The sequence below is a fragment of the Motacilla alba genome, chromosome 1A, assembly GCF_015832195.1.
Source record: "Motacilla alba alba isolate MOTALB_02 chromosome 1A, Motacilla_alba_V1.0_pri, whole genome shotgun sequence".
NCBI lineage: Eukaryota > Metazoa > Chordata > Aves > Passeriformes > Motacillidae > Motacilla > Motacilla alba.
This window is the reverse complement of record NC_052031.1, coordinates 6,041,457-6,062,265: the sequence shown is the minus strand read 5'-3', so window position 1 is coordinate 6,062,265 and position 20,809 is coordinate 6,041,457. Positions and strand designations below refer to the sequence as shown.

The following is a 20,809-nucleotide window of genomic DNA, read 5'->3' as shown; positions in this document are numbered from 1 at the left end:
CCCTCCTTTCCCCTGGAATCAATAGCACTTCCCACCCAGCGGCTCCAGATCAGCCATCAGCCAGACAACCCAGCCCACGGCACTGCTCCTGGGAAGGGCACAGCTACTGCTGCCACAGCCCACGTGTGGCACACACCTCCCTCCTGAGCAAAGCACAGCTGCAGAAAGCACCCAACACTTTTTCTGTTCTTACATTTTTATGAAATCTCCAAGGCCCAGCTGCTGTTACGCATCTCTGCCATCTCTTTATTATCTCTACCAATGCACCTCAGTCACACACTGAACTCTGGTCCCTTCCTCCCTTCTGTGAAATAACCTTTTGGAGCCTCTCATCTATGGCCTTCTACTTTTCTGAGTTTCTCTACATAATACAAAAGCAACAAAGCTTGGCGAGTCCAAAGGTCTCTCAAAGTGCTTTTCAAGCACCTTCAAATCTGTCATGAATAGTTTTATCTCTGTTTTACAGATGTAAATAAGGGGGCAAAAAGGCTAAGTGACTGCCCTGGGTCACACACAAATACCGTGCCATAGCTGTCCAGTATTCTGAAAGTATGGTTTTCTTTCTTAATTGCAAAGAATCGCTTCCTCCCTCTTCAGTAATGTTTCCTCATAATTCATAATTCTTTTTGGTACTTAGAATTCTTAAATTTACATGCTCAAAGCAGACAATCTAATGTTTTGCCATTTAAAGTTTTGGGGGTTTTAAGAATAACCAAGGGAAGACTAAGTCCCCACACTTAGGTAGAACTGCTGCCAAAACCTTGGAGACACCTAAACTTAGCATACTCCACTTTATTAAAGGCCTCTAGACATCTTTTTACAATGCTTCTCTCTACAATGACAGCACTATCAGCCTCCATAGCCCAGCTTCTTTTCACAGACCCAGACAGGACTGAGAAAACAGATAAAAATCTTCTAGTGAGGTCAGCATGGAAAACATTCTCCATGTGATTCTCATGTGCAGGGCAGCACTTGCCTTAGGCAGAAGAGCATCTCTTCCAACCTCTATATAAATCAATGCCCAAGCTCAGTGCCACCTTCTGATTAACTTTTGGGTTAAGCTCTGCTTGATTTGTGCTTTGGATTTTCTAATTCCCCAGCTAGAAGCATGTGACTCAATTCCCAATTTGCTGCCCAGTTACTTCAGGAATGTCCATGGCCAGTGAATATTTTTTATGGGCTTGCTTATGACCACGGTATAAGCCATGTCAGTGTGGAGCACCAGACTTTCTGAACATGAAGTTTCCCAGAGGCAATCTCCCAGGTGGGTTTGAGTGTGCATGACTGAGTCAAACATGGTCATCAGGAAAAGCCCCAAATTATTAGTCATTAAAAATAGTCAGGGTCCATAGTCAGGTCATTAAAATAGACAGGGGAGCTTATTGTGATTTGAGCAATGTTTCACTATCATCAGCATCATGAGTACCAAAAATTGATAATCAAATTCTCTTTTTTAGGAAACAGTGCCCAAATGCTGAGCTGTGTCATGGGGAAGCAGTTTCCCCTCTTTAGCTCTCTCTCTCAAATATGTATATACATAGACAGACATACCCACATACATTTTGTAAGCACCATACACATATCCATAAAAACATCCATGAAGAAGATTTGGGACTGCAGTCACTGTCAGTACAAGTCCATGGAGGCAATGGTGATTTAAAACAAACTGAAATTTGGTACCAGGTTGTGAATGCATCATTAATACTTCAAATGACACATGCAGATAAGTTTGCACACACACATCACCTCAAAATATTTGCTGAGAAAATGTAAACTCTTTGCTTGCAGCCTAGCAAGGAGTGCTAAAAGGAGTGCAACAAAAGGGTTCCCACACAATGAGCTCACAGGATTCACTCCTGTTTGGTTTTGATGAAGGGATATATTATGTTGGAGTGCTCCAGTGTGCCTGGGTTCCTAGTACTTGCTGAGGGGAGGGAGTGGGATGTCATATTTTGCTCTTGATATTGTGATTTTTTAATACACCAAGTGAAGCACGATGACTGATAATCAGAAAGGACATTTAATGGTTTCTTACTCATGAAAGGGTAGCTGTCTTACTACAAGAGCTGACGAGAGGAGAGGAGGTAAGTTAGCCTTCTATGCATGCCATTTCCAGTGGCTTGCTTTGACACTAATGCAATAAGAAAGGAAACTAACATCTGCCATTTTGGGATCTAATACTAATTTTTCTTAAGTTGTCCTTGAGTTGTGTTTTCAAAGAGGTTGTTTTGTGTGAAATGCACACGTCCTTGCCAGAAGCAAGTCCTGTTTTACACGAGACCCCATGCAACCATTCAACATTGCTACATGGACATCCATAAGCCCCCTTCCTTCCCAGCTCCCAACAATGCCAGAGATCACAGAACAAAAAGACTGGGTGAGCAGCCAAATAACAGTGACAGAAAGGACATCATGCAGAGCATCAGAGTGAGCAAGAGATACTGAGGAGGACATCCATTCCTGAGGGTACATTATGATGGGTCATGGACTGGCAATGACCAAATAGATTCCTTGCATTGCAAAAGGAAATGCAAGGAGCACAGCAGCTAAAGAAAAAAAAAAGAGGGAGGGGGAAAAATGCAGCTGGGCAAATATCTTCTGTTACAGGCAAAGGTGAAGTCATCACAGCAGAAACAATAATAATAATAAAAAAAATCTTTCTTCTTCAAGAAAATCTTGACTGGGGATAAGAACAAAGAAGAATATTCTAACCACTACTGGCATCTACTTAGCTGGAGATGCCAGGGTTTGTTGAGATGTCATAGGATAGGTGTGTGTGCTCTGGCATTACAGGTGACTGACTGCATGTTCTCATGTACTTGCCAAAAAGCCAAAGACTTGCTTTCACTTTTAAAGCATGTTGCTCTCAAGTCAATTAGATCATTCTTACAGACAGTTTAAAGGACTGCCTCTGTGGCACTACTTTTCTGAGTGAGGTTTTGTACATTGGGGTGATGCACCTCTTGTCAGACTCCCTCAATGAAGAAGGAGCCTCTCCTATAACCCTCACAACCCAAATCCCTAGTGACAATTCTTTTACCTTCCACATTTACTGCAAGAATAGGAGTCTTTATGCAGGGACACAAGGAAATTCACTTTGCAGAACAAACTGTGTGAAACTAAAAGACTCCAGAGAACTGCATATGTAGTAGTAGTAGTATGGAACTGAATCAACTTGACCCCCTAATTTGGTGTAGAGATTAAAAATCATATTATCACTTTGCAATTGATAGTTTTTGTGGCATGATTATTGGGGAAGGCTGTCCACCACAGCAATAAATACTCACTGTTTACGGTACCTGCTAGTGCATTAATATTATTCAGTCCAACAGTGGCTCCAGCCAGTCCTTGGAGAGTACCCAGAGAAGTCAAAGAATTCATGGCCGCACCAGCTGTGGAATTAGCAGTTGATGCAGCCACTGAAAGGAAAAAAAAGCAAAGCAAAATTAAGGCAATTAAGTTTGTTTTTTTATTTGATCACAGAGCAGCTTACAATCACACACAGGAGCACAACAGGGCTACTTGCAAGGAGAAGAAAAAAAGAAAATGAGATCAACAAGACCAATCGTGTTCAAGACATTAACACTGTGATTGTTCATGGGAAGTGTTGATGAGCCTAGAACTGCAAATACTAGATCACAAAATTCAGTTCTATTATTTGCAAATATAATACCAAACTGGTATGTCTGGGATCAGACACTTTCTCAAAAGTTTGTCAATCAACCTAGCAAACCAGGTTGATCAGCTAACCAGGCTTTTGAGATTTTTCCACACATCTCAAAGTCCATCATTACACAAACAAGAATTACTCAGTAATTTTGTCGTACAACAGATTACTATTCTGGGCCCCAAATGTTCTAAGAGTAAGTTAAATTATTCTAAGTGAAGACACTATGCTCTAGGACATTGTATAAACCTAATTTAAAGACCTGAAGATTAGAATAAGAAGAATGACCAGGCAAATACAAAATGTATTTTATTGCAGGCATTATCCTGGCCTTTGTACATAGATAGTCATGTATATGCATCCCTATGATACTCTATGTATCCCCAAAATCTCTGCCAGAGGGTAAAAGGTGGAAAAAAATGTCCTTGATGCTACAATGTCAAGGGAATGATGAAGGTGGTGAGATGAATCTATCTAAATTATGTGTTTAGGGAGAGAAAGATACTCACTTGTCATAGAAAGTAGTAAAAAGTCATCATTTGGGATAGGTTGGGTGAACTAGAAATACCTGTCTGTCTCACAGAAGTGCCTTGAATAACCAGTGTAGATTAAACACTTAACTCACAGGTAGGTAAAGGTATACCAGATGAATCACTCTCATAAAAGCTGCAGAAGCAATTAAGTTTTTAGTGCATCTCCTGAGCCCTACTTTCATGTATCAATCATAAAGAATTCCTTTTTTTTTTTCTTTTTCTGTTACAACATTGCATTATCTTAGGAAAAGTGAATTTTAAAGTCAGAGTTTTGTTGATGATGTACTGGAGGCACATCCTATCTACAACCAGGCTTTTTTTGCTCCTATTTATTACCTAGCTATGAAATAGTTAAGACCACTTTTATGTGATGCTTTTTTGGGCTGTCAAACACATCAGATTACTCAGTGAACCCTCAAGAAAGTGAAGTCTCTAGAGCTGACAGGATCCAGTAAGGAAAGTAGGAAGTAACTTTTTCACTCTGTGGGTAAACCTTGAAGCTCTAACCTACAAATAACCTGCCTTTGCAACATTAAGACCCACCAAAGACAAGTTTTCACACTCTTGGGGCCTCAAAGTACAAAGAACATTCTTACTGTGGGGGAAGAGAGATTTCCAGACTCTGTTATGCAGTCCTTGTCTCTTAGCATCTGCGATGTTAACTCAAATAATTTTGTATGTCGCAAGCAGAAGCAGCTTTGATTATTCTATCTGTCCCCACAAAGCAATAAGAATCCAATAATGTCTTTGATTAAAAAAAGTAATTAAAAAAACAAGTTAAAAACCCCACGTTTTTCAGATAATGTGGGCACCAGCACAGAAGAGAGGAAAAAACCAAAGTGAATTCCCTGTGACCAACACTGGTCTGTGTTTCTGTCAATGCTCATTAGCAAAAGATTTAAATGAAGTATATAAAACTCAAATCTGAAGGATCTGATTAGTTTTGACTGGACTAAATTCCATCCATTTTCTGCTTTAGAGGATTATTACCATTTTCTCTTGAGGAAACATGTATAGTTAAGAAATGAGAGAAATGGGGACTAGGAAACTGCCTGTAAATTACATTAAAGCTGGGGGCAAACAGCTCCTGTGAACAACAGCCATATGCTTATGGATTGTCAACACATCTGTTGGAGAAGGCAAAAAAATCTGCTTAAAACCTTCCCTCTTGTGCAGCCCACAGTGAAATATGGGGGCTCTTATTCCTGGCTGCTCAAACACATGCTCCAGGGATGGTCAGTATCTGGGGCCAACATCACTTTTCTTCTTTTTTTTGGCATCAAGTTTCTCTGTTCCATCAGGCAAATAAAGAGCAGGTGCCTCAGTGCTTCTCCCACTTGAAGGTGCATTGCAGATTATCTGGTTTGCCTGAATAAAGACTTGGCACACACTCACTGTCCAATACTGTTGAAGCCCTAAAACACCTCAGGAATGAGTGCTATGTTGTCATGGTGTTTCTTCTGTCTGCCTCACAGATGCAATGGGACAAGGCATATTAACCCTCTTAGGCTTAATATTTCTTTGAGAAGAAAGAAACTGAACAGATTGCGTGGTTTCCACCATCTTATTGAACAGGGGGTGAATAGAGATGAAGGGGACTCCTTTTTTTAGGGTGCTTGGAGACATAAAAGCAACCTCTGCATGAGGATTCCTACACTAAGGTCTCTGACTGCATGAGAGACCCCACACTAACTGATTGAGACCTACATGTATGAAATAAAGATGAAGAGAGTGGTGAGCTAAAATATTACCGTAAAGGGGCTATAAAAGGTCTAAAATATTAACAGAGGTGTAAATTTCTAACAAAATGCTGTATAAAACCAACAGATGAAGCAATGGCATGCCTTGTCCCCCAGAAATCTAAAGGAAGCTGAAACAAAAGTTAAAAGGTCCTGCAAGACAAGTGTGAAGGCATATACCAGCTGAAAGTTTTTACTTTGTGTGCTCCCAGATGAAATCCATCTAGAGACAAGGACTATGCTTCTCCTGTCCTTTGCCATTTTCTAGTTCCTTTCAACTAAAAAATTGTAACATATATTAAACTGAAGGGAAAGAAGAAAAATCACATGCCTTGTGGTAACAGCAAATGACTGCACTACTTTGGGGGAACCTGTATAACTCTCTTGTGTCAGCAAAACTCTTGGGCTCCACAAATGCTCAGAGTAATGGCAAAGGAAGAATAATTCACTGTCAGAATACTTTCTATATTTATGTCTTTTAGTTGTCCAGAAGACAAAAATAGATTGGCTACCTACATAATTTATAAATTGGGTTTTACCAGGTTCCTCTGAAACCAAATAAATGAAAAAAAAGAGAAAAATAACAAAAATCACAACTCCCTCCATCCTCCACACCAGAACATTCACAGAATCACAGAATATGCTGAGTTGGAAGGGACCCACAAGGATTATCAAGTCCAGCTCCTGGCCCTGCACAGGGCAGCCCAAGAGTCACACCCTGTGCCTGAGAGCATCGTCCAAACACTTCTTGAACTCTGTCAGGCTCAGTGCTGTGACCTGGGGAGCCTGTTTCAGTGCCCAGCCACCCTCTGGGTGAAAAACCTTTTCCTGATATCCAGTCTAAACCTGCCCTGACTCAGCTTCAGGCCATTCCCTCAGGTCCTGTCACTGGGCACCACAGAGAAGAGTTCAGTGCCTGCCCCTCCTCTTACTGTGCTTCCTCCATTTAACTGAGGAAATTTTCACAATCAGCTTCAAGCTTCAAGCCAAGAAATTTGGCCTTTGGTTTATATATTCATTGACAGAGGCCTCTTTGATACAGAGAACACGTTTTTAGTTGGAGTGGTTGCTCTACACAATACAGATATTTGTGTTTAACTAGTAATGCTGCACTCATGGACATCCAAGGCTGGAAGGAGCTGGCACTTTCAAATGTTCTCAAAACATTCACTTCTGCCTATAAATGGTTATAACACCTTTTAGGTCAGGGTTTTGTGGTTTTTTTTTTGTTTTGTTTTTTTTTTTTTTTTGTTTTGTTTTGTTTTGTTTTGTTTTGTTTTTTGGTTTTGGTTTTTTTTTTTTTTTTTTCAGAAATATGAACTAGCAATGAGCCATTTCTCTTTTAAATTTCAATTTAAATAACACTTCAACACAACTCCCAAAAACAATGCCAACCTAGAAAAACAACAGGAATTAGCATAGAAACTTTTGGCCATTCTTTTGGCTAGCTTATGTCAAGAGAGTCATAATGATTAACATCCTCTGGATTTACCTCAGCTGGAAAAGTAGATTCAGGATAACAACATCTAGGAAAGGCAATGATGTGTAAATATTTCTTTGGCTTTGCTACACATACTGTGGATGGAATTAATTTCCCCACCTTTGGCAGCCTCATTGTTAGTTTAAGCTAGTCTAGTCAAAACTAGACTGTTTCTGAGATTTAATGACCTCCAATTCAGGCACCCTACCTTTAGATTTCTATTTCAGGTTGGGCTGAATTGCCTTAAAGACCATGTGGATGAGCTCAACTACCAGGTGCTACTGATGCCTTTCCCAGTTTTCCCTCAAACTTCTTGTGAAAGCAATTGCTGTGATTTTTGTTGCAAGACCTTCTGCTTCTTCACAGTTGCTGCCTGTCTCTTAGAATGCTGTATCTTGGAGGCACAGGCACGTTTTTTGTCATGCCTATTTACTTCCTACACCTCAGACCAAGGAGTGCCCTTGGTGGAGCTTCTTGCTATACTGAAACCACAGAGCTATGCTTGTCTGTAGTACAGCCTTGGGCAAATCCCACCCCTCTCATGTCTCAGGCTAATTTATAAAGTGAATCATAGAATCAGAGAATGGTTTAAGTTGAAAGGCATTTTTAAAGATCAGCAATGAGTGATCTCCAACTAGAACAGGTTGCTCAAAGCCCCATCCAACCTGACTGTGACTGTTTCTAGGGATGGGGCATCCACCACCTCTCTGGGCAACCTGTGCCAGTGTCTCATCACCCTCATTAAAAAAAAGTTTCTTCCTTGTATCTAGTCTAAATCTACCCTCTTTTAGTTTAAAAGCATTGCCCCTTGTCCTATTTCTACAGACTCTGCTGAAAGGTTTGTCCTGATCTTTCTTGCAGGCTCACTTTTAAGTACTGAAAGGTTGCAATAAAGTCTCCCTGGAGCTTTCTCCAGGCTGAACAGCCCCAACTCCTCACAGCATAGGTGCTCCATCTCTCTGATCATCTTCAGGAATCCTTTTCCCACAGTGGAAGTCAGGGTCCAGGAAGGCTGCTGGAGACAACTAAATAACCCACCTCTGACTGTTGCATTGAGGGAAAGGGCCTATTCTAGTCACACATGTGCCACTGTGTTTTATCAGAGAAATGGTTTGCAGTGTGTAGTCAAGCTCATTCTTTCCTTAATTTTTTTTTTTTTGTAAATGTCTAAGTGAAAAAAAAAAATCCAATGACTTCTCAGCAAAGTCCTACATCACAAAAACCCCTGGATCTCTTGGAAACTCCCTGCTATACATGCTAACTTGGCACTATTCATGGGCAGTGTAAACTCTGCACTTCTCCATTCCTCTCCACCTTGTCCTGTTCCCTTCCTCCTTTTCCAACATGGGCATCCTGTCTGGAAATGATACACAACTGTAAGTCTTGGAGCAAGATACTAAGCACATGAGGGATTATAAACATTTTAAATGAAGTTTCTTATTGGAAACATTATTTTCGTTTTAGGGCAGGACTAGTGGAGAGAATGGGCAAAGAAAAGCAAGAGCAGCTTCAGCTCTTGGCATGGAGAGTTGTTCTACACCCTGCCAACCCCATCCATGTGAAGAGCAGCTATAATGTTTCTGGAGCAGAACCAGATTTCTGGTGCTGCAGGGCTTCAGGGCAGCTCCAAGACTGGCTTAACTATGCTGGGACTTTCCACACAGAGATCCACAGTGGTAAGTAACTGTGTCAGCCCTGCTGACAGCTTTCCTTTAGGCAGCCCTTGGTGACACTCCACAATTGTCTGTCACTACAAATGCATGGCACAACAGGAAGCTCAGTGTTTAGTCTGATTTCAGCCACTTGCTTATCACCACTCACTTATGAACCACAACTTTGTTCTTATTGTTTTACTTATTGGAGAGTTTAAATAACTCAATATTCAAGTACTTCTTTTGCTCCAGTTAAGGTGATGTAGTAGTGCACCCGGGATCAATATTGCCCACAAATTTTAGGTTCAGCATCTCTGTGGTTAAGCTTGAGAAGTTGCAGAGAAAACTCTCTTTTGGGAGACACTCTTGGCAGATCTGTATTGGCAGTTGTCTAAGTCCAGAATTCTCTTTCTGGTACTGAATTTGGGTGTATTTCTGATTTTCTGCTGCCTTCTTAAGCTCACTGACTCCAAGGGCCAGATAAAATGGATCTGACACTGGTGCTGACTAAATGGCTGACATTTAGAGGAATTCAGATGGGCAGAACTGGCGAACATGAACCTTATGAAATTTAACAAGGATAGATGCTAAGTCCTGCACCTGTGGAGGAATAATCCCCTTCAATAACACAGCAGAGGATGGATGGGGCTGGGGAGAAGCTTTGCTGAAAAGGACGTGTGGGAGTCTTGGTAGGAGGTGACCATGAGCCAGCAACATGCACTGGCAGCAGAGAAACCAAACAGCATCCTGGACTGTGGAAGAGGAGACAGGAAATCCAGGTTTCCTCTTTACTCAGTGCTTGTTAGATCACATCTGAATACTACATGCAGATTTGGGCTTCTCATTTCAAGGAGAGCATTGATCAGGTGGAGGGAGCTCAGTGGGAGGTCAGCAAGTTGGTCAGGGACTCCAGCAATCATCCTGTAACGAGCTGGGCTTGTTCAGGCTGGAGAAGATACAGCTCCAGGTGAACCTAAAGCAGCTTCCCAGTGCCTAAAAGGAGGTAATCCACTAGACAGAGCAACGGCACATGCAGGGAAGATGAGAAGTACATTGAAACAAGGGAGGTTCCAATTAGATATAATTAAAAATATTTGTACTGTGAGGATTGTCAAGCACTGGAACAGATTACCCAGACTGCTCCATCCATGTCCTTGGAGGTTTTTAAGACTTGTTTGGATCAACCTGATCTCACATGAGCAGGGAGTTGGGCCACAGACCCAATTGACCTTCCAACCTCAATTATTCTATGGGAATTAGAGCAGTGTAGGAGAAAAGTAGAGAAAGTCAGCTCATACCAAGGAGAATGAAAGAAGGCTGAAGGATGAAGATGTGTTGAAAACTGAACAGTAGAACCAGTTTCTGTTCTTGGGTCTGTTTACAGAAACAGAGGTTGACATTGAATATGCCACTGAACTCTCCTCTGTGGTTTTGGTTCTAGGCTGCCATAACTACACTGTGTGGGTGAGGTTTCTAGGGCCCAACCTACGTCTAACAAAAGAAGTTCTGACCTTGAATCTTTCCTTGAGGTTTTAGATTTCTCTTAGATTCAGCAATGTGCAACAGAAAATAAAATCACAGTAGAATAATGTAAAGAAAGGCTATAAAGAAATCATATAAGGAAGGGACATAATAAAGAAACTAAAAAAATAGTATTTCTAACAGGTCCTCAGTTGGCAACAGAAAAAAATTGTTAAGAGTTTATAAAAGAATTATAAGGACAAAAAAGAAAGAAATATTAAACCCAAAGTAGGAATCTCTAATTTTAGCCAGATGAATTTAAAATCTTTGTTTAGTACACAAAATCTCTTGAGTAAACAAAATATGCTTTTGTCCCTTGCTTAGTCCAAGAGGGATAATAAAGCTAAGAGACAACACTGGATTTAAGGATAATCAGATTAAGGCTGCGTTCTCTGTTTTCTTTCTAATCTTTAGTTGCAATAACCAATGAGGTTTGGAACTGTGTCTTGAAAACTGTATCTAAACATGAAGAACACCTGCTGGCCTGACTGAAAAATGGAAGATATTGGACAAAGTTTTGTTGTGTTGGACAAAGTCTGTGCAAAGCTTCTGACTTTGGTTTATATTATCTTAGTTTTGTGGTGGTACTCTCTTAAACAGAGAATGGCACCCAGCTGTAGGAGGCTCTTATGTAGATGGGAGTCAGGACACTGACCTGGGGTTAGGAGGGATTCTGCACAGATCTGATCTTGTATATTTAAGGTCAATCAATTAAGATGTGCTATCTTTATGAAGCACTAACCCAACTGGTTGTTTTGAAGAGATGGAGGCCACAGAGTTTTCTCCTAAACACAGAAATGAAATGTCTTATGGAAAAGGGGAATGATTCAAATATAGTAATGCTGGAGTTTATGAAATGAGGATTATAAACACAGTGTGGGGGAGAAGTGGGCAAGTCAATCATGGTGCCCGTGTGACATTGCTCTCAGGAATTTGCAGTGGTGTTTCTGGCTGAAATGAGCTCATCCTACGGGCTCTGACTGCAGAAGACAGTACATTTTAAAGGGGAAGAATAATTAGGCAATGACTGAGGCATCATCATTATTAGATAATCACAACCCAGGGGCATTAGCAAACGTTGAGTGTCTCTAATCCCATGGGGTCTAATTATTCTGTGATAATAACCACACCTCCAAGTTCTAATTTATTCTTGTGGAGAATCTGGAGGGGGAGGGGGAGAAATGGGGGCATTTTAATATTTTTGCTAAAAGAAGATGCAGTTGGCCTTTCACTAGGGCTCATCAGTATTCTGATCTAACTAGTATGTGTGATTGGCATTAAATTGTCTGCCCTTTACTGTGATCTCCAGCCAATCTGAGTATCCACCCTTGCACAGACTGGTGGCCTCCTTGTTGCTAACAGTACCAGCAGGCCCTGGTTCTATTTCTCAGGGCAGATTTTGGCAAAGGTGAGGTAGATTTTCCTGGTCTGGAGAGGTGTATTTTCCATAAGGTCCTCTGACAAACACATTGTCATTGGTATGGAGAAAGAAGTAAAAATTTGCACATTTCCTGGTATATTGGAAGTGCTGTCTGACATGTCAAAAAGGAAGATTCTAGGAAGTTTAAGTGCTCTGCTTGTGCTTGGATAGGATAAAATTAAAGTGACAGATGCACTCCAGGGAAAGAGCACTAGAAAAGCAAGAGAGCAAGAAAGAGTCAGGGGAAACAAGAATGACAAAATAGAAAGACATATACCAATATCACAGCCTTTCTCCAGTAAGTCAGTGCCCCTCTGCTTCTTCATTACTCACAGGTGAGCTGTGCCCATGAAAGATTGTCCATTTCTTCTCGAGGAACAGGGACAGAGAAGCACCAGTGAGCAAAGGAAGAAGGAAGAACGCCATGCACTCAACATCTGGCCCCTTTTTTGTATCTGTGTGCATGTATGTGCAAATGAGAGAAAGCATGACAGAGAGGGAGAGGAGAGGAAGGAGTCTTTCCCAATGGTGATCCTTCTAGTTCTGGCTTTCTGAAAACAGGTTTATATTTTATTAAGTCCTTTGTGAGCACTGACTTTTACAAGAATAATAAAAAAAAAACCAAACCAGAAAACATAAAGAGGTGAACCAATTCATTCAAATTCTTTGCAAATTCAGAAGCCAAGGCCTTCAACAACGGGAGAATAACTTTAGGCTCATAAATCCATACTATTCAGCACTGCATGGGTTTTTGAAAGCTAAGAAAGCTTGAGAAAAGTGAAAATCAGGGAAACTCATTTTAATCACTTATGTTAACACCTAACTTGACATTTATGTTTGTCATGAAATTACAGTGTCTACACCATGGACCTTCCACAGCAGTGCAAAGAAGGAGGAGAAAATAGAACATACAAAGGTACCACAGGTACAGCAGACAAACTTATTAGTTGGTTATTTTTGTTGTTTTCTGGTCCTCTGTTCCATAATTTTCCTCCAAACCTATCTATCTAGCAGAAGGTATATGAACAAGCAAGGGTTTATTGATTGGACATGTCTTTGTGAATCTAGGCTGGTTTTGTGACTCTTGGTGTTTAAGGGCACATTTTCCTATGAGGTTTTGAAGACAAAGAAGGAGAGAGTAAAAAGCAAGTCAATATTCTTGGCCAATTCCACGCTGATGCTTCTGTTCTGTTGAAATGCATTTCTCAGGGAAGACCATCTTCCTGTAGCATAAACTACAAGCTGTACCTCAATACTGTGCCTGCAACACGCTGTGCAGTCTCCCCAGCGCACCACAATGGTTAAGTCACCTTTGGTTTTGGGTGGGAAGTACATTAGAGTGGCTCAGGAACAGAATAACAATGCACAAATGAACTGGCTTGAGTTCAGCTTCATAGCTGACCATCATATATTTCCAACTGTAACTCTCAACAAAATCAAATCAAACTGAATCACCACAATATGAGGAAAACAAAGAAGAATTGCTGAGCACTTAGGACTCAGTGGGGCCAAGGGCTGCGGCTGTGCTCATTGAAGCACCACTGAGTTCACATCAAAGCCATTTCTACAGGGAACTTCCAGCTGTGCTCTCATGTTTATTACAGCTATCTCACACAATTTGGAGCAGGCTGTTGTTCTGAGATGCATGCCCTGGTGCTGAAATGACCTCCATGTGGAGCTGCATCAGAATAGAGCCACTTATAAATCACTGTCCGAAGAACTTCTGATCTAAAATCAAGAAGGCTCTACTGGAGGCCAGGATCTCCTGCCTGGAGTACAGGTTCCTTCACATGGCCCCTGGTGTGCCTGCAACATCTTTGACACACTTTCAGCACTATGCATTGACAAAAAACACGCAGTAGCATCTCTCCATGAAAAAAAAAAGAAAGAAAAAAGAAAAAAGAAATAAAAAGAAGAGTGTCAGCAAAGTTCAAGGCTGTAATTCAAGTTTTTGTTCTACAAGTGCTTACCACATACATATATGCCAATTCAAATTCTAGTACATAGGAGAGGTTGGCCTGATTCATCTTCTTTTTCACCTCTCTCATATACCTGTCTTAAGATAATGTAAACAGTCCTTGGGAGGTGTTTGTCTTTCCATTGCAACACAATGTTTCTAAAAGACTTGTTTCCTTCAGACACTCAGGAGTCTTATCCATGGTATTTTAGAATAGAGATGAGCGAAACCATACATTGAAAATTTGAGTTTGTTGTTAAAGGAGTTATGAGCCCTGAAGGTGCATGTAATTATTTCCATGGCAGATGGGTTTCTAAGTGGGGTGTGCAAGCACAGCCTTATTGCAATAGCACATCCACAAAATGCACTTGTTCACCCCTGGCAGCTGCAGAACTTGAGGATTATCTTGCCTCATGTAAAATTACTCAGCCAGGTCCTTTGCAGACCATTTGTAAAGTCATACTGAGTTCACTGTGACACTGGTTCTTTTCATCCATATTACACATTTTTGTTCTGCAAACAGCAAAGGCAGTTGAGGGTTTACTTTACTTGGTTTTAAACTCATGCAGTTGTTGGAGATATTTTTGTTTGGCCATTGCATAAAATAATTCAGTAGCCCCATATCCAAGCAACTAGTTCTTCTGAGAGAATTTAAAAACAACTAAGATATTAATAATAATAAAAAGTTGAATAAAATTAAGATTTAAAAATAATTATTTTTTATTATTAACTATAATTTTACTGCCTTGGGTAAACAGACCAGAAGTATCCATGGACAAAAGCACAATCCAATAGGATTAAAGGAACAGTGTTGGCAGTAGTTGAAACCTCCTTCAAATGCATGAGTTTTTCTAAGATTTACATTATTTCCTGGGTATTATGAACTGCAGCATTTTCTGGGCTTGTAACTGCTTGTAAGATATATTACATATAAGCTCACATATCTACCTGTGTAGGCAAGCTGATACTATCATCTTTCTTTAGTAGAAAGCAACCCTGAATGAACTTCAAATAGTGCTTCCAACAGAAAGAAAAAAAGCTATTTTTTACAAACTGGGATTCTTGTAGCTTGAAATAGAGATTAGAAGTGGGGTAGAGAGACACTTACAAAATATAATGTATTATACGTGTTATTTGTATACTGCAAGCAAAGTAAATCCTGAAATGTGCTAAGGCAATGGATTTAATACTTTAGGAAGATGATAATGTAATAATGTTTAAAAAACAAACATGTCTCCTGTTGAATTAGATCCTACTAATCCATGGTTTAGTACTGTATGCTGCTTCCTGAAAGAAAAAAACAAACCTAAAAAAATTAACTAGCACAATGCTTGACTGAAAATATGCACATGTTTCTGTCCTTTAGTATTCGTGGAATTGTGAGGAAACAGCTGGAGACTTCTGTGCCAAAAATTCATAAATTGATAATATTGATTCTAAAACAGGGAGCTTTGCCAAAATGACCCCGACAGTTGTCAGGCAGCCTCACACTGCTTCACAAAGCAGTTCTGCCCACCCTGAGCCCATTCAGTGCCTGAACATCCCTGGGACCCTTCAGGCAGCACTCACTGATGCACCTGCTCAGAAACCCTTCTGAGAGGAGAATGTACAGAGACCTGTTACATTTTAAGGGACAAATATGCAACAAGTCATCCCAGTGAACTGGTGGCCTGTCTGCTGCCATCAGCATCCTTCAGGTTATCACTGGCTCATTTTATCAATGAGGACACCAGGGAGAGACATGCTGTTCCAGTGAGGCTCCATATTAATCCATCACCTCTCCTTCCACTCTACTGGGACTCTTTTCCTATTTTTTGCTCCAACTTGTGCTTGCATGCCTCCTTCAGGGTGGCCTAATAATCAGATGGGCTTAGTACCAATATATCTCCAAAAAGTAGCATAATCTCTGGAGCAGTCAAAATCAACTCACTGATTGAGGAGCCTAACCACAGACTCAGAAATCTAACACCAGGTGTGTAAGACCAGCTGACACACAACAGTTCAGAAATACACTTGTCCTGCCACAAATCTCCTTGAACTATGCAGTCCAGTAACAGGCACTGGGATGTGGGCATACTAAGGCAAGGTTTTCTTCCATAGCTTCCTTGAAAACATATTCTTTTAAAATATTGGTGCTGAGATCAGAGTTAAGGTATTGAAATGCTCTGTCCTCCAAGAACTAAGGTAACAATGCTATTTATATACCTGGACTTAAATACAAAATTTAAAAACATATGCTTGGGTTAAGTGTGTGCACTGTACATACACTGTATTTTAAAACCTTTATTTAAGCCATGTCTTACATTTATCACTGTATCTTTATCCTGAAAATAATGAAAATTATTCTAGGGAAGTTTTCTATGTTCTTCAAAACTAATAAAGCTTATTTTAAATGATTTTACAATAATGGAACATGCATTAATTCCACATGAAATGGCAGAAAAATAATCAATTTGTACTACAGCACAACGAGTGCCATTCTGCATTTTAAACTGATCTTTTCCAACATGATACATCTACTTCAATTCAGTCTTCAGCAAACTGTCAGACCTTCCTACACACCTACTGCTAGGGTTATTTTTGAATCATCCTGGAAGCAAATCACAACTATCTCAGTGGGTGCACTGGCCTCTAACAAAATGTCATGGTGGCAGCCTTGCGCCGCTGATCGGAGAAAAATGTTTTGTACTGAAGTGAACAAAAAGCAAATCTTCTAAGAATGGTTATTTGAACATTCTTCACTGCTTCTCAGCTGAAGCATCTTGTATATTCTATAAAATCTCTACCATTTCAACAATTGTGCTCACAACATGAACACCTTCAACTAACAAAGACAATCTTCATACTAGATTAGGAGGCAGAGAAAATAATGAGCCACGGATGATAGCTATAAGTTATAATTCTCTGCTTTGACCAGAGGGAGAGAATGAATTAATTCTTACAGGAAAGGCAGTATAATTTTTTTTCTTTTTCAGTTTATTCTATACTTCACAGTCTCCCTTTTTTGGGGCTGTTATTCTTCAATGTCAGCATCTGTCTGAAAATGAGTATTTTTAGACCTCTGTGCTGAGGAGAATTTTTTTTTTCAGCACAAGAGTTAATGGCTGAATACTGACATAATATGACAAAAGCTGTGCTGGATTTTAAGAGATCATTAAAGGAAAGAAGTATCACTTTTTCACTTTCTACCCTATCAGTATTTTTTCCCCCAAATATTTCCTCTTAAGTTTACATAGCAGATAAACCTAAAGAGTTTTTTACTGAAGCATGAATAGCTAGTTCAACTGTGTGAATAAATAATAGCTTAGAGAATCAAACAATCATGAAAATGTCATGGAAAAAGAAGGCTTCTAGGTCTGAAACTGAATTAGCTTCTGGTTTAGCAATTCTATCCCCCCACAGCTCAGAAATTATATTGTGTATGTGCATGCAGATAAATTTGGATATATAATTAGATGCTTTGTCTCTTCATTTACACATAGTAGGGCTTTCCTACTGGTTACTGAAACAAACACTTATGTGTGAATTTGAACCAACAAAATTGAAATGATCTCACAGTGGCTGTGGAATCTCCATCCTTGGAGATACTCAGACCTTGACTGGACATGGCTTTCAGCAACTTGCTCTGAGTGGTCCACATTTTACAGTGCTGTATTAGCCCTGTACCACCCGGGACAGTCAGAACACACGTTATTACTCCTGGGAAAATTAGGGTAGTGGGTCAACTGAGGGAAATTTAATGTCAGACAGTGTTAGAGACAGATACTTTGATTCTGAGCTTATATGCCCCTCCTTCACATGCACCTCCAGGCATTCCCACCACCCCCTGAATGAACCCTGCATCTCTGCAGGCTCTGGAGCAGCATCCTCCCTGCAAGCTCTTTGCTCCATGATCCATTCACAGGATGTGTCAAGGACAGCCTCTGGAGGAGAGAATAAGGTTCCTGACACTCAGCTGGGATTCATCCAGTCCAAACTGGGATATTTACAGTGTGGATAACCACAGTTGAGATAGTCCCTCCAAAATCCCTTCCCAGTTAACAAGAAATGGAAACTTCCAGGTTCCCACCCAAAAGGAACTGAGACAAACTGGATAAGGCAAACCTGGAGTTAGGTAAAAGCTACCCCAGCCCAAATCCTTATGTTATGAAATGCTACAGGTACCTGCCTTTAAAACGCTATGAAATAGTACTGGTACCTGTCTTTAAAACAGAAAAAGTATCCTAAGCAAGTGAAATTAAAATAAAATGAAGAATTAATTAACTAAATAGAGGTGATTAAAGTAAATAAAGGAAACAATTATCATATCAAAATAAAAGACAAGAAAGATGATTAAATGAGTCTTCAAAAGACCCATGAGAAACTCATGAAAGACATAATATGCCTTTACCTGGTTTTTAGTCTTTCATGATTTCATTTTAATTTTTATTCAGTACCATCTGATAATTGCAAGAAACAGTTACTTTAACCATAGGCAATTTAAACCATTTTAATTTTTTTCCAGGGCCAAGAGACAAAAGAACCTATTTATTGCCTGAGGGGATTTTTACTAAAATGAAAGCTTAATCTTTCATGTTTTTTTAAGCAAAGGCTTTTAAAAAATCATTTCTAACAATGCTGTAGGGAGACACTTCCATGGGTATGCAAAATTGAAATTATAAATTTACAATTATAAAAAAATTAACAGTTCGGGGGATTGTATTGTCTCTGTTCTTTCTGAATTCTTTCAAGCTTAAGAGAAAGTATTTAGCACATGGAGGAGAATGAGTGTCCTTAGACTCTCTTGCGGTCAAAGCTGTTTAGTCAGAATGCATGGGAGAAAGATCATTGGAGTTTAATTTGTTTGGAAATCCTCAAATATCAGATGTCCCACTGGCTCCTCACTTCCTGGCCTGTTTTTCTGTGTTGCCAGTGCACTGAAGTTGGCCTGACCACTGTCTCCTCTGTACTAGTGTGGTGCACTGATGGTTGCTAAATCTTATCAATGTAAAATTAAGCTTCAAGTTGAATTTTAGCTGAAACAACCATCTTTTGGGGCTCTTATGACTCGTGTTTACAAAGGAGAGAACAAGAGGTCTTGGTAAAAGATTGATTCAGGGGGGATTTTCAGGGGAGATATATCTGGCTAGAAACATGGATATGATTTTTGTGTCTGCCATGGTTCAAGGCATACTGCAAGCAGGCACTTATGCCCATCTCCATTCTGTGCAGTATTTTGCCTTTAACAACATCAAGAAAAGGATTAAATTTAAGCATGTACCTTTGCACTGCCACAAATGTGGGCTGTTTTCTCAACTGAAAAATATTAATTTGATGCATTATCTGGAGAGATGCAAACATTTCTTCCTGGACTTAGTGCAGGCTTTGAAATCAGACAAAATAATTTACACTTATGAAACACAACAAGCTGAAGTGTTCTATTAAAGGAAAACTAGACCAAAAAAATACCCTTAAGGCCTCCAAACATCCACACATTGAAAGGCAGATTTAAATGTTTTCTGCCAACATATTTCAAGTTTTAGTGGAAACACTTTGAGCTACTATGAAAAGCTTTATCAAACTAAATTCATTTTCCATGGAGCAGAGACGAATCATTGAAGATATTGCTCAGGTTTACAAAATATGTAATAGGGTGGAGAATGTGGAACCAGATAAGGAAGGTTAAACTGAAGAACACTTTAACAAGGCTTGATTTTAGGTTGGTTGTGCAACATAAGTAGGTCAGTGGACCTATTAGAGATTTTTCAAGCTAGTATTAGAAACGCCTGAGTACAGGTGCCATCTATAAGACTTTCAAAGGCAATTGGCATTCTGAAGACACTATTTGAAAGGCTAAATACCCAGAATTTTTTGAAAATAACACAAGTTCAATGTGCTAGCCAGAATCATTAACCTCTTTGGAAAAACCCTTGGTATCTGCTCTCCAATACCACCCAGAGCAATAGGAAGCTCTAGTTACCCCAAAGATATGTCTACCCAGCCCAGTGGAAGCACCTGTCTACCACGGGCCTCTGCAGACCTGGACATCAGATAAAACAACCTCCAAGGTACTCAAGGAGCCTCAAGATCAGGTTAAAAGGGAACAGCAAGTCAGACAGGCTGGATCAGAAGACTGTGTTGGAGAGGGGAGGAGAGAAATGTGGCCCTTAAGGCTAAATCCAAGTTCTGTGTGTACAAAGTGCACAACGGGAATATTCTGGTGCCATGGTGCTGCAGAGCAGCAAAGAAAAAGGAAGCTAATTTCCAGCCCCTCTGCACCACAGTGCAGTGCACTGAGCTGCCCTGGGAGCTCGTGTCAGTATGGGTCAAGATCTGTTGTGTGTGTCTTGGGAGGACAAGGCTGCTCAGACATTTATCAGCTAAACTGCAGAGATATCACAGAGTGTGCATGAAATGCAACATTTCTGCTTCTATAAATGGGTGGCATTTAGACAGGTGTAACATGGAAACACTGACACTGGGAGAAGCCTTTTGCAAAGTGCTAAGTCCCAGCTCCAGGACAGAGGGAAGAGATTGCTCAGGTTTAAAAAAAAAAAAAAAAATCACACCAGCAAACTAAAATTATTTTCACCCAACCTGCTTCTCAGAGATGTTGCTAATGAATATTATTTTTAGGTCAAAATGAGGCTCATGACAGAAACAAGAAAATTCTACACAGACTTAGTACTAGCCAAGCTTCTTTAAATTTAACCTCTGTCCCAAACAAACAATAAAACTGTAGCATAATGGGAGCCCTGGCCAGCACTAAGACCCAATACCACACTCAGTCCCAGTTCTTTTTTGCAGTGAAGACTGTTTTCCTTACTGATGAGCTCAGTCTGCCATGAATTACTTTTTCAT

At 40.1% G+C, this 20,809-nt stretch overlaps 1 protein-coding gene across 14 annotated transcripts in view; it reads right to left on the bottom strand.

The window, feature by feature from the left end:
• The window catches only part of CELF2 (CUGBP Elav-like family member 2), a 543,235-nt gene that overhangs the window by 17,051 nt on the left and 505,375 nt on the right, over positions 1-20,809 (bottom strand). For 12 of the 14 annotated variants that reach the window (XM_038154615.1, XM_038154614.1, XM_038154616.1 and 9 more), the window contains one exon: positions 3,300-3,419. In XM_038154615.1, coding sequence (XP_038010543.1) covers positions 3,300-3,419 — 120 coding nt within the window. Of the gene's footprint in view, positions 1-3,287; positions 3,420-20,809 lie in introns of all 14 variants that reach the window. The other 2 variants (XM_038154608.1, XM_038154609.1) reach the window with 1 other exon arrangement.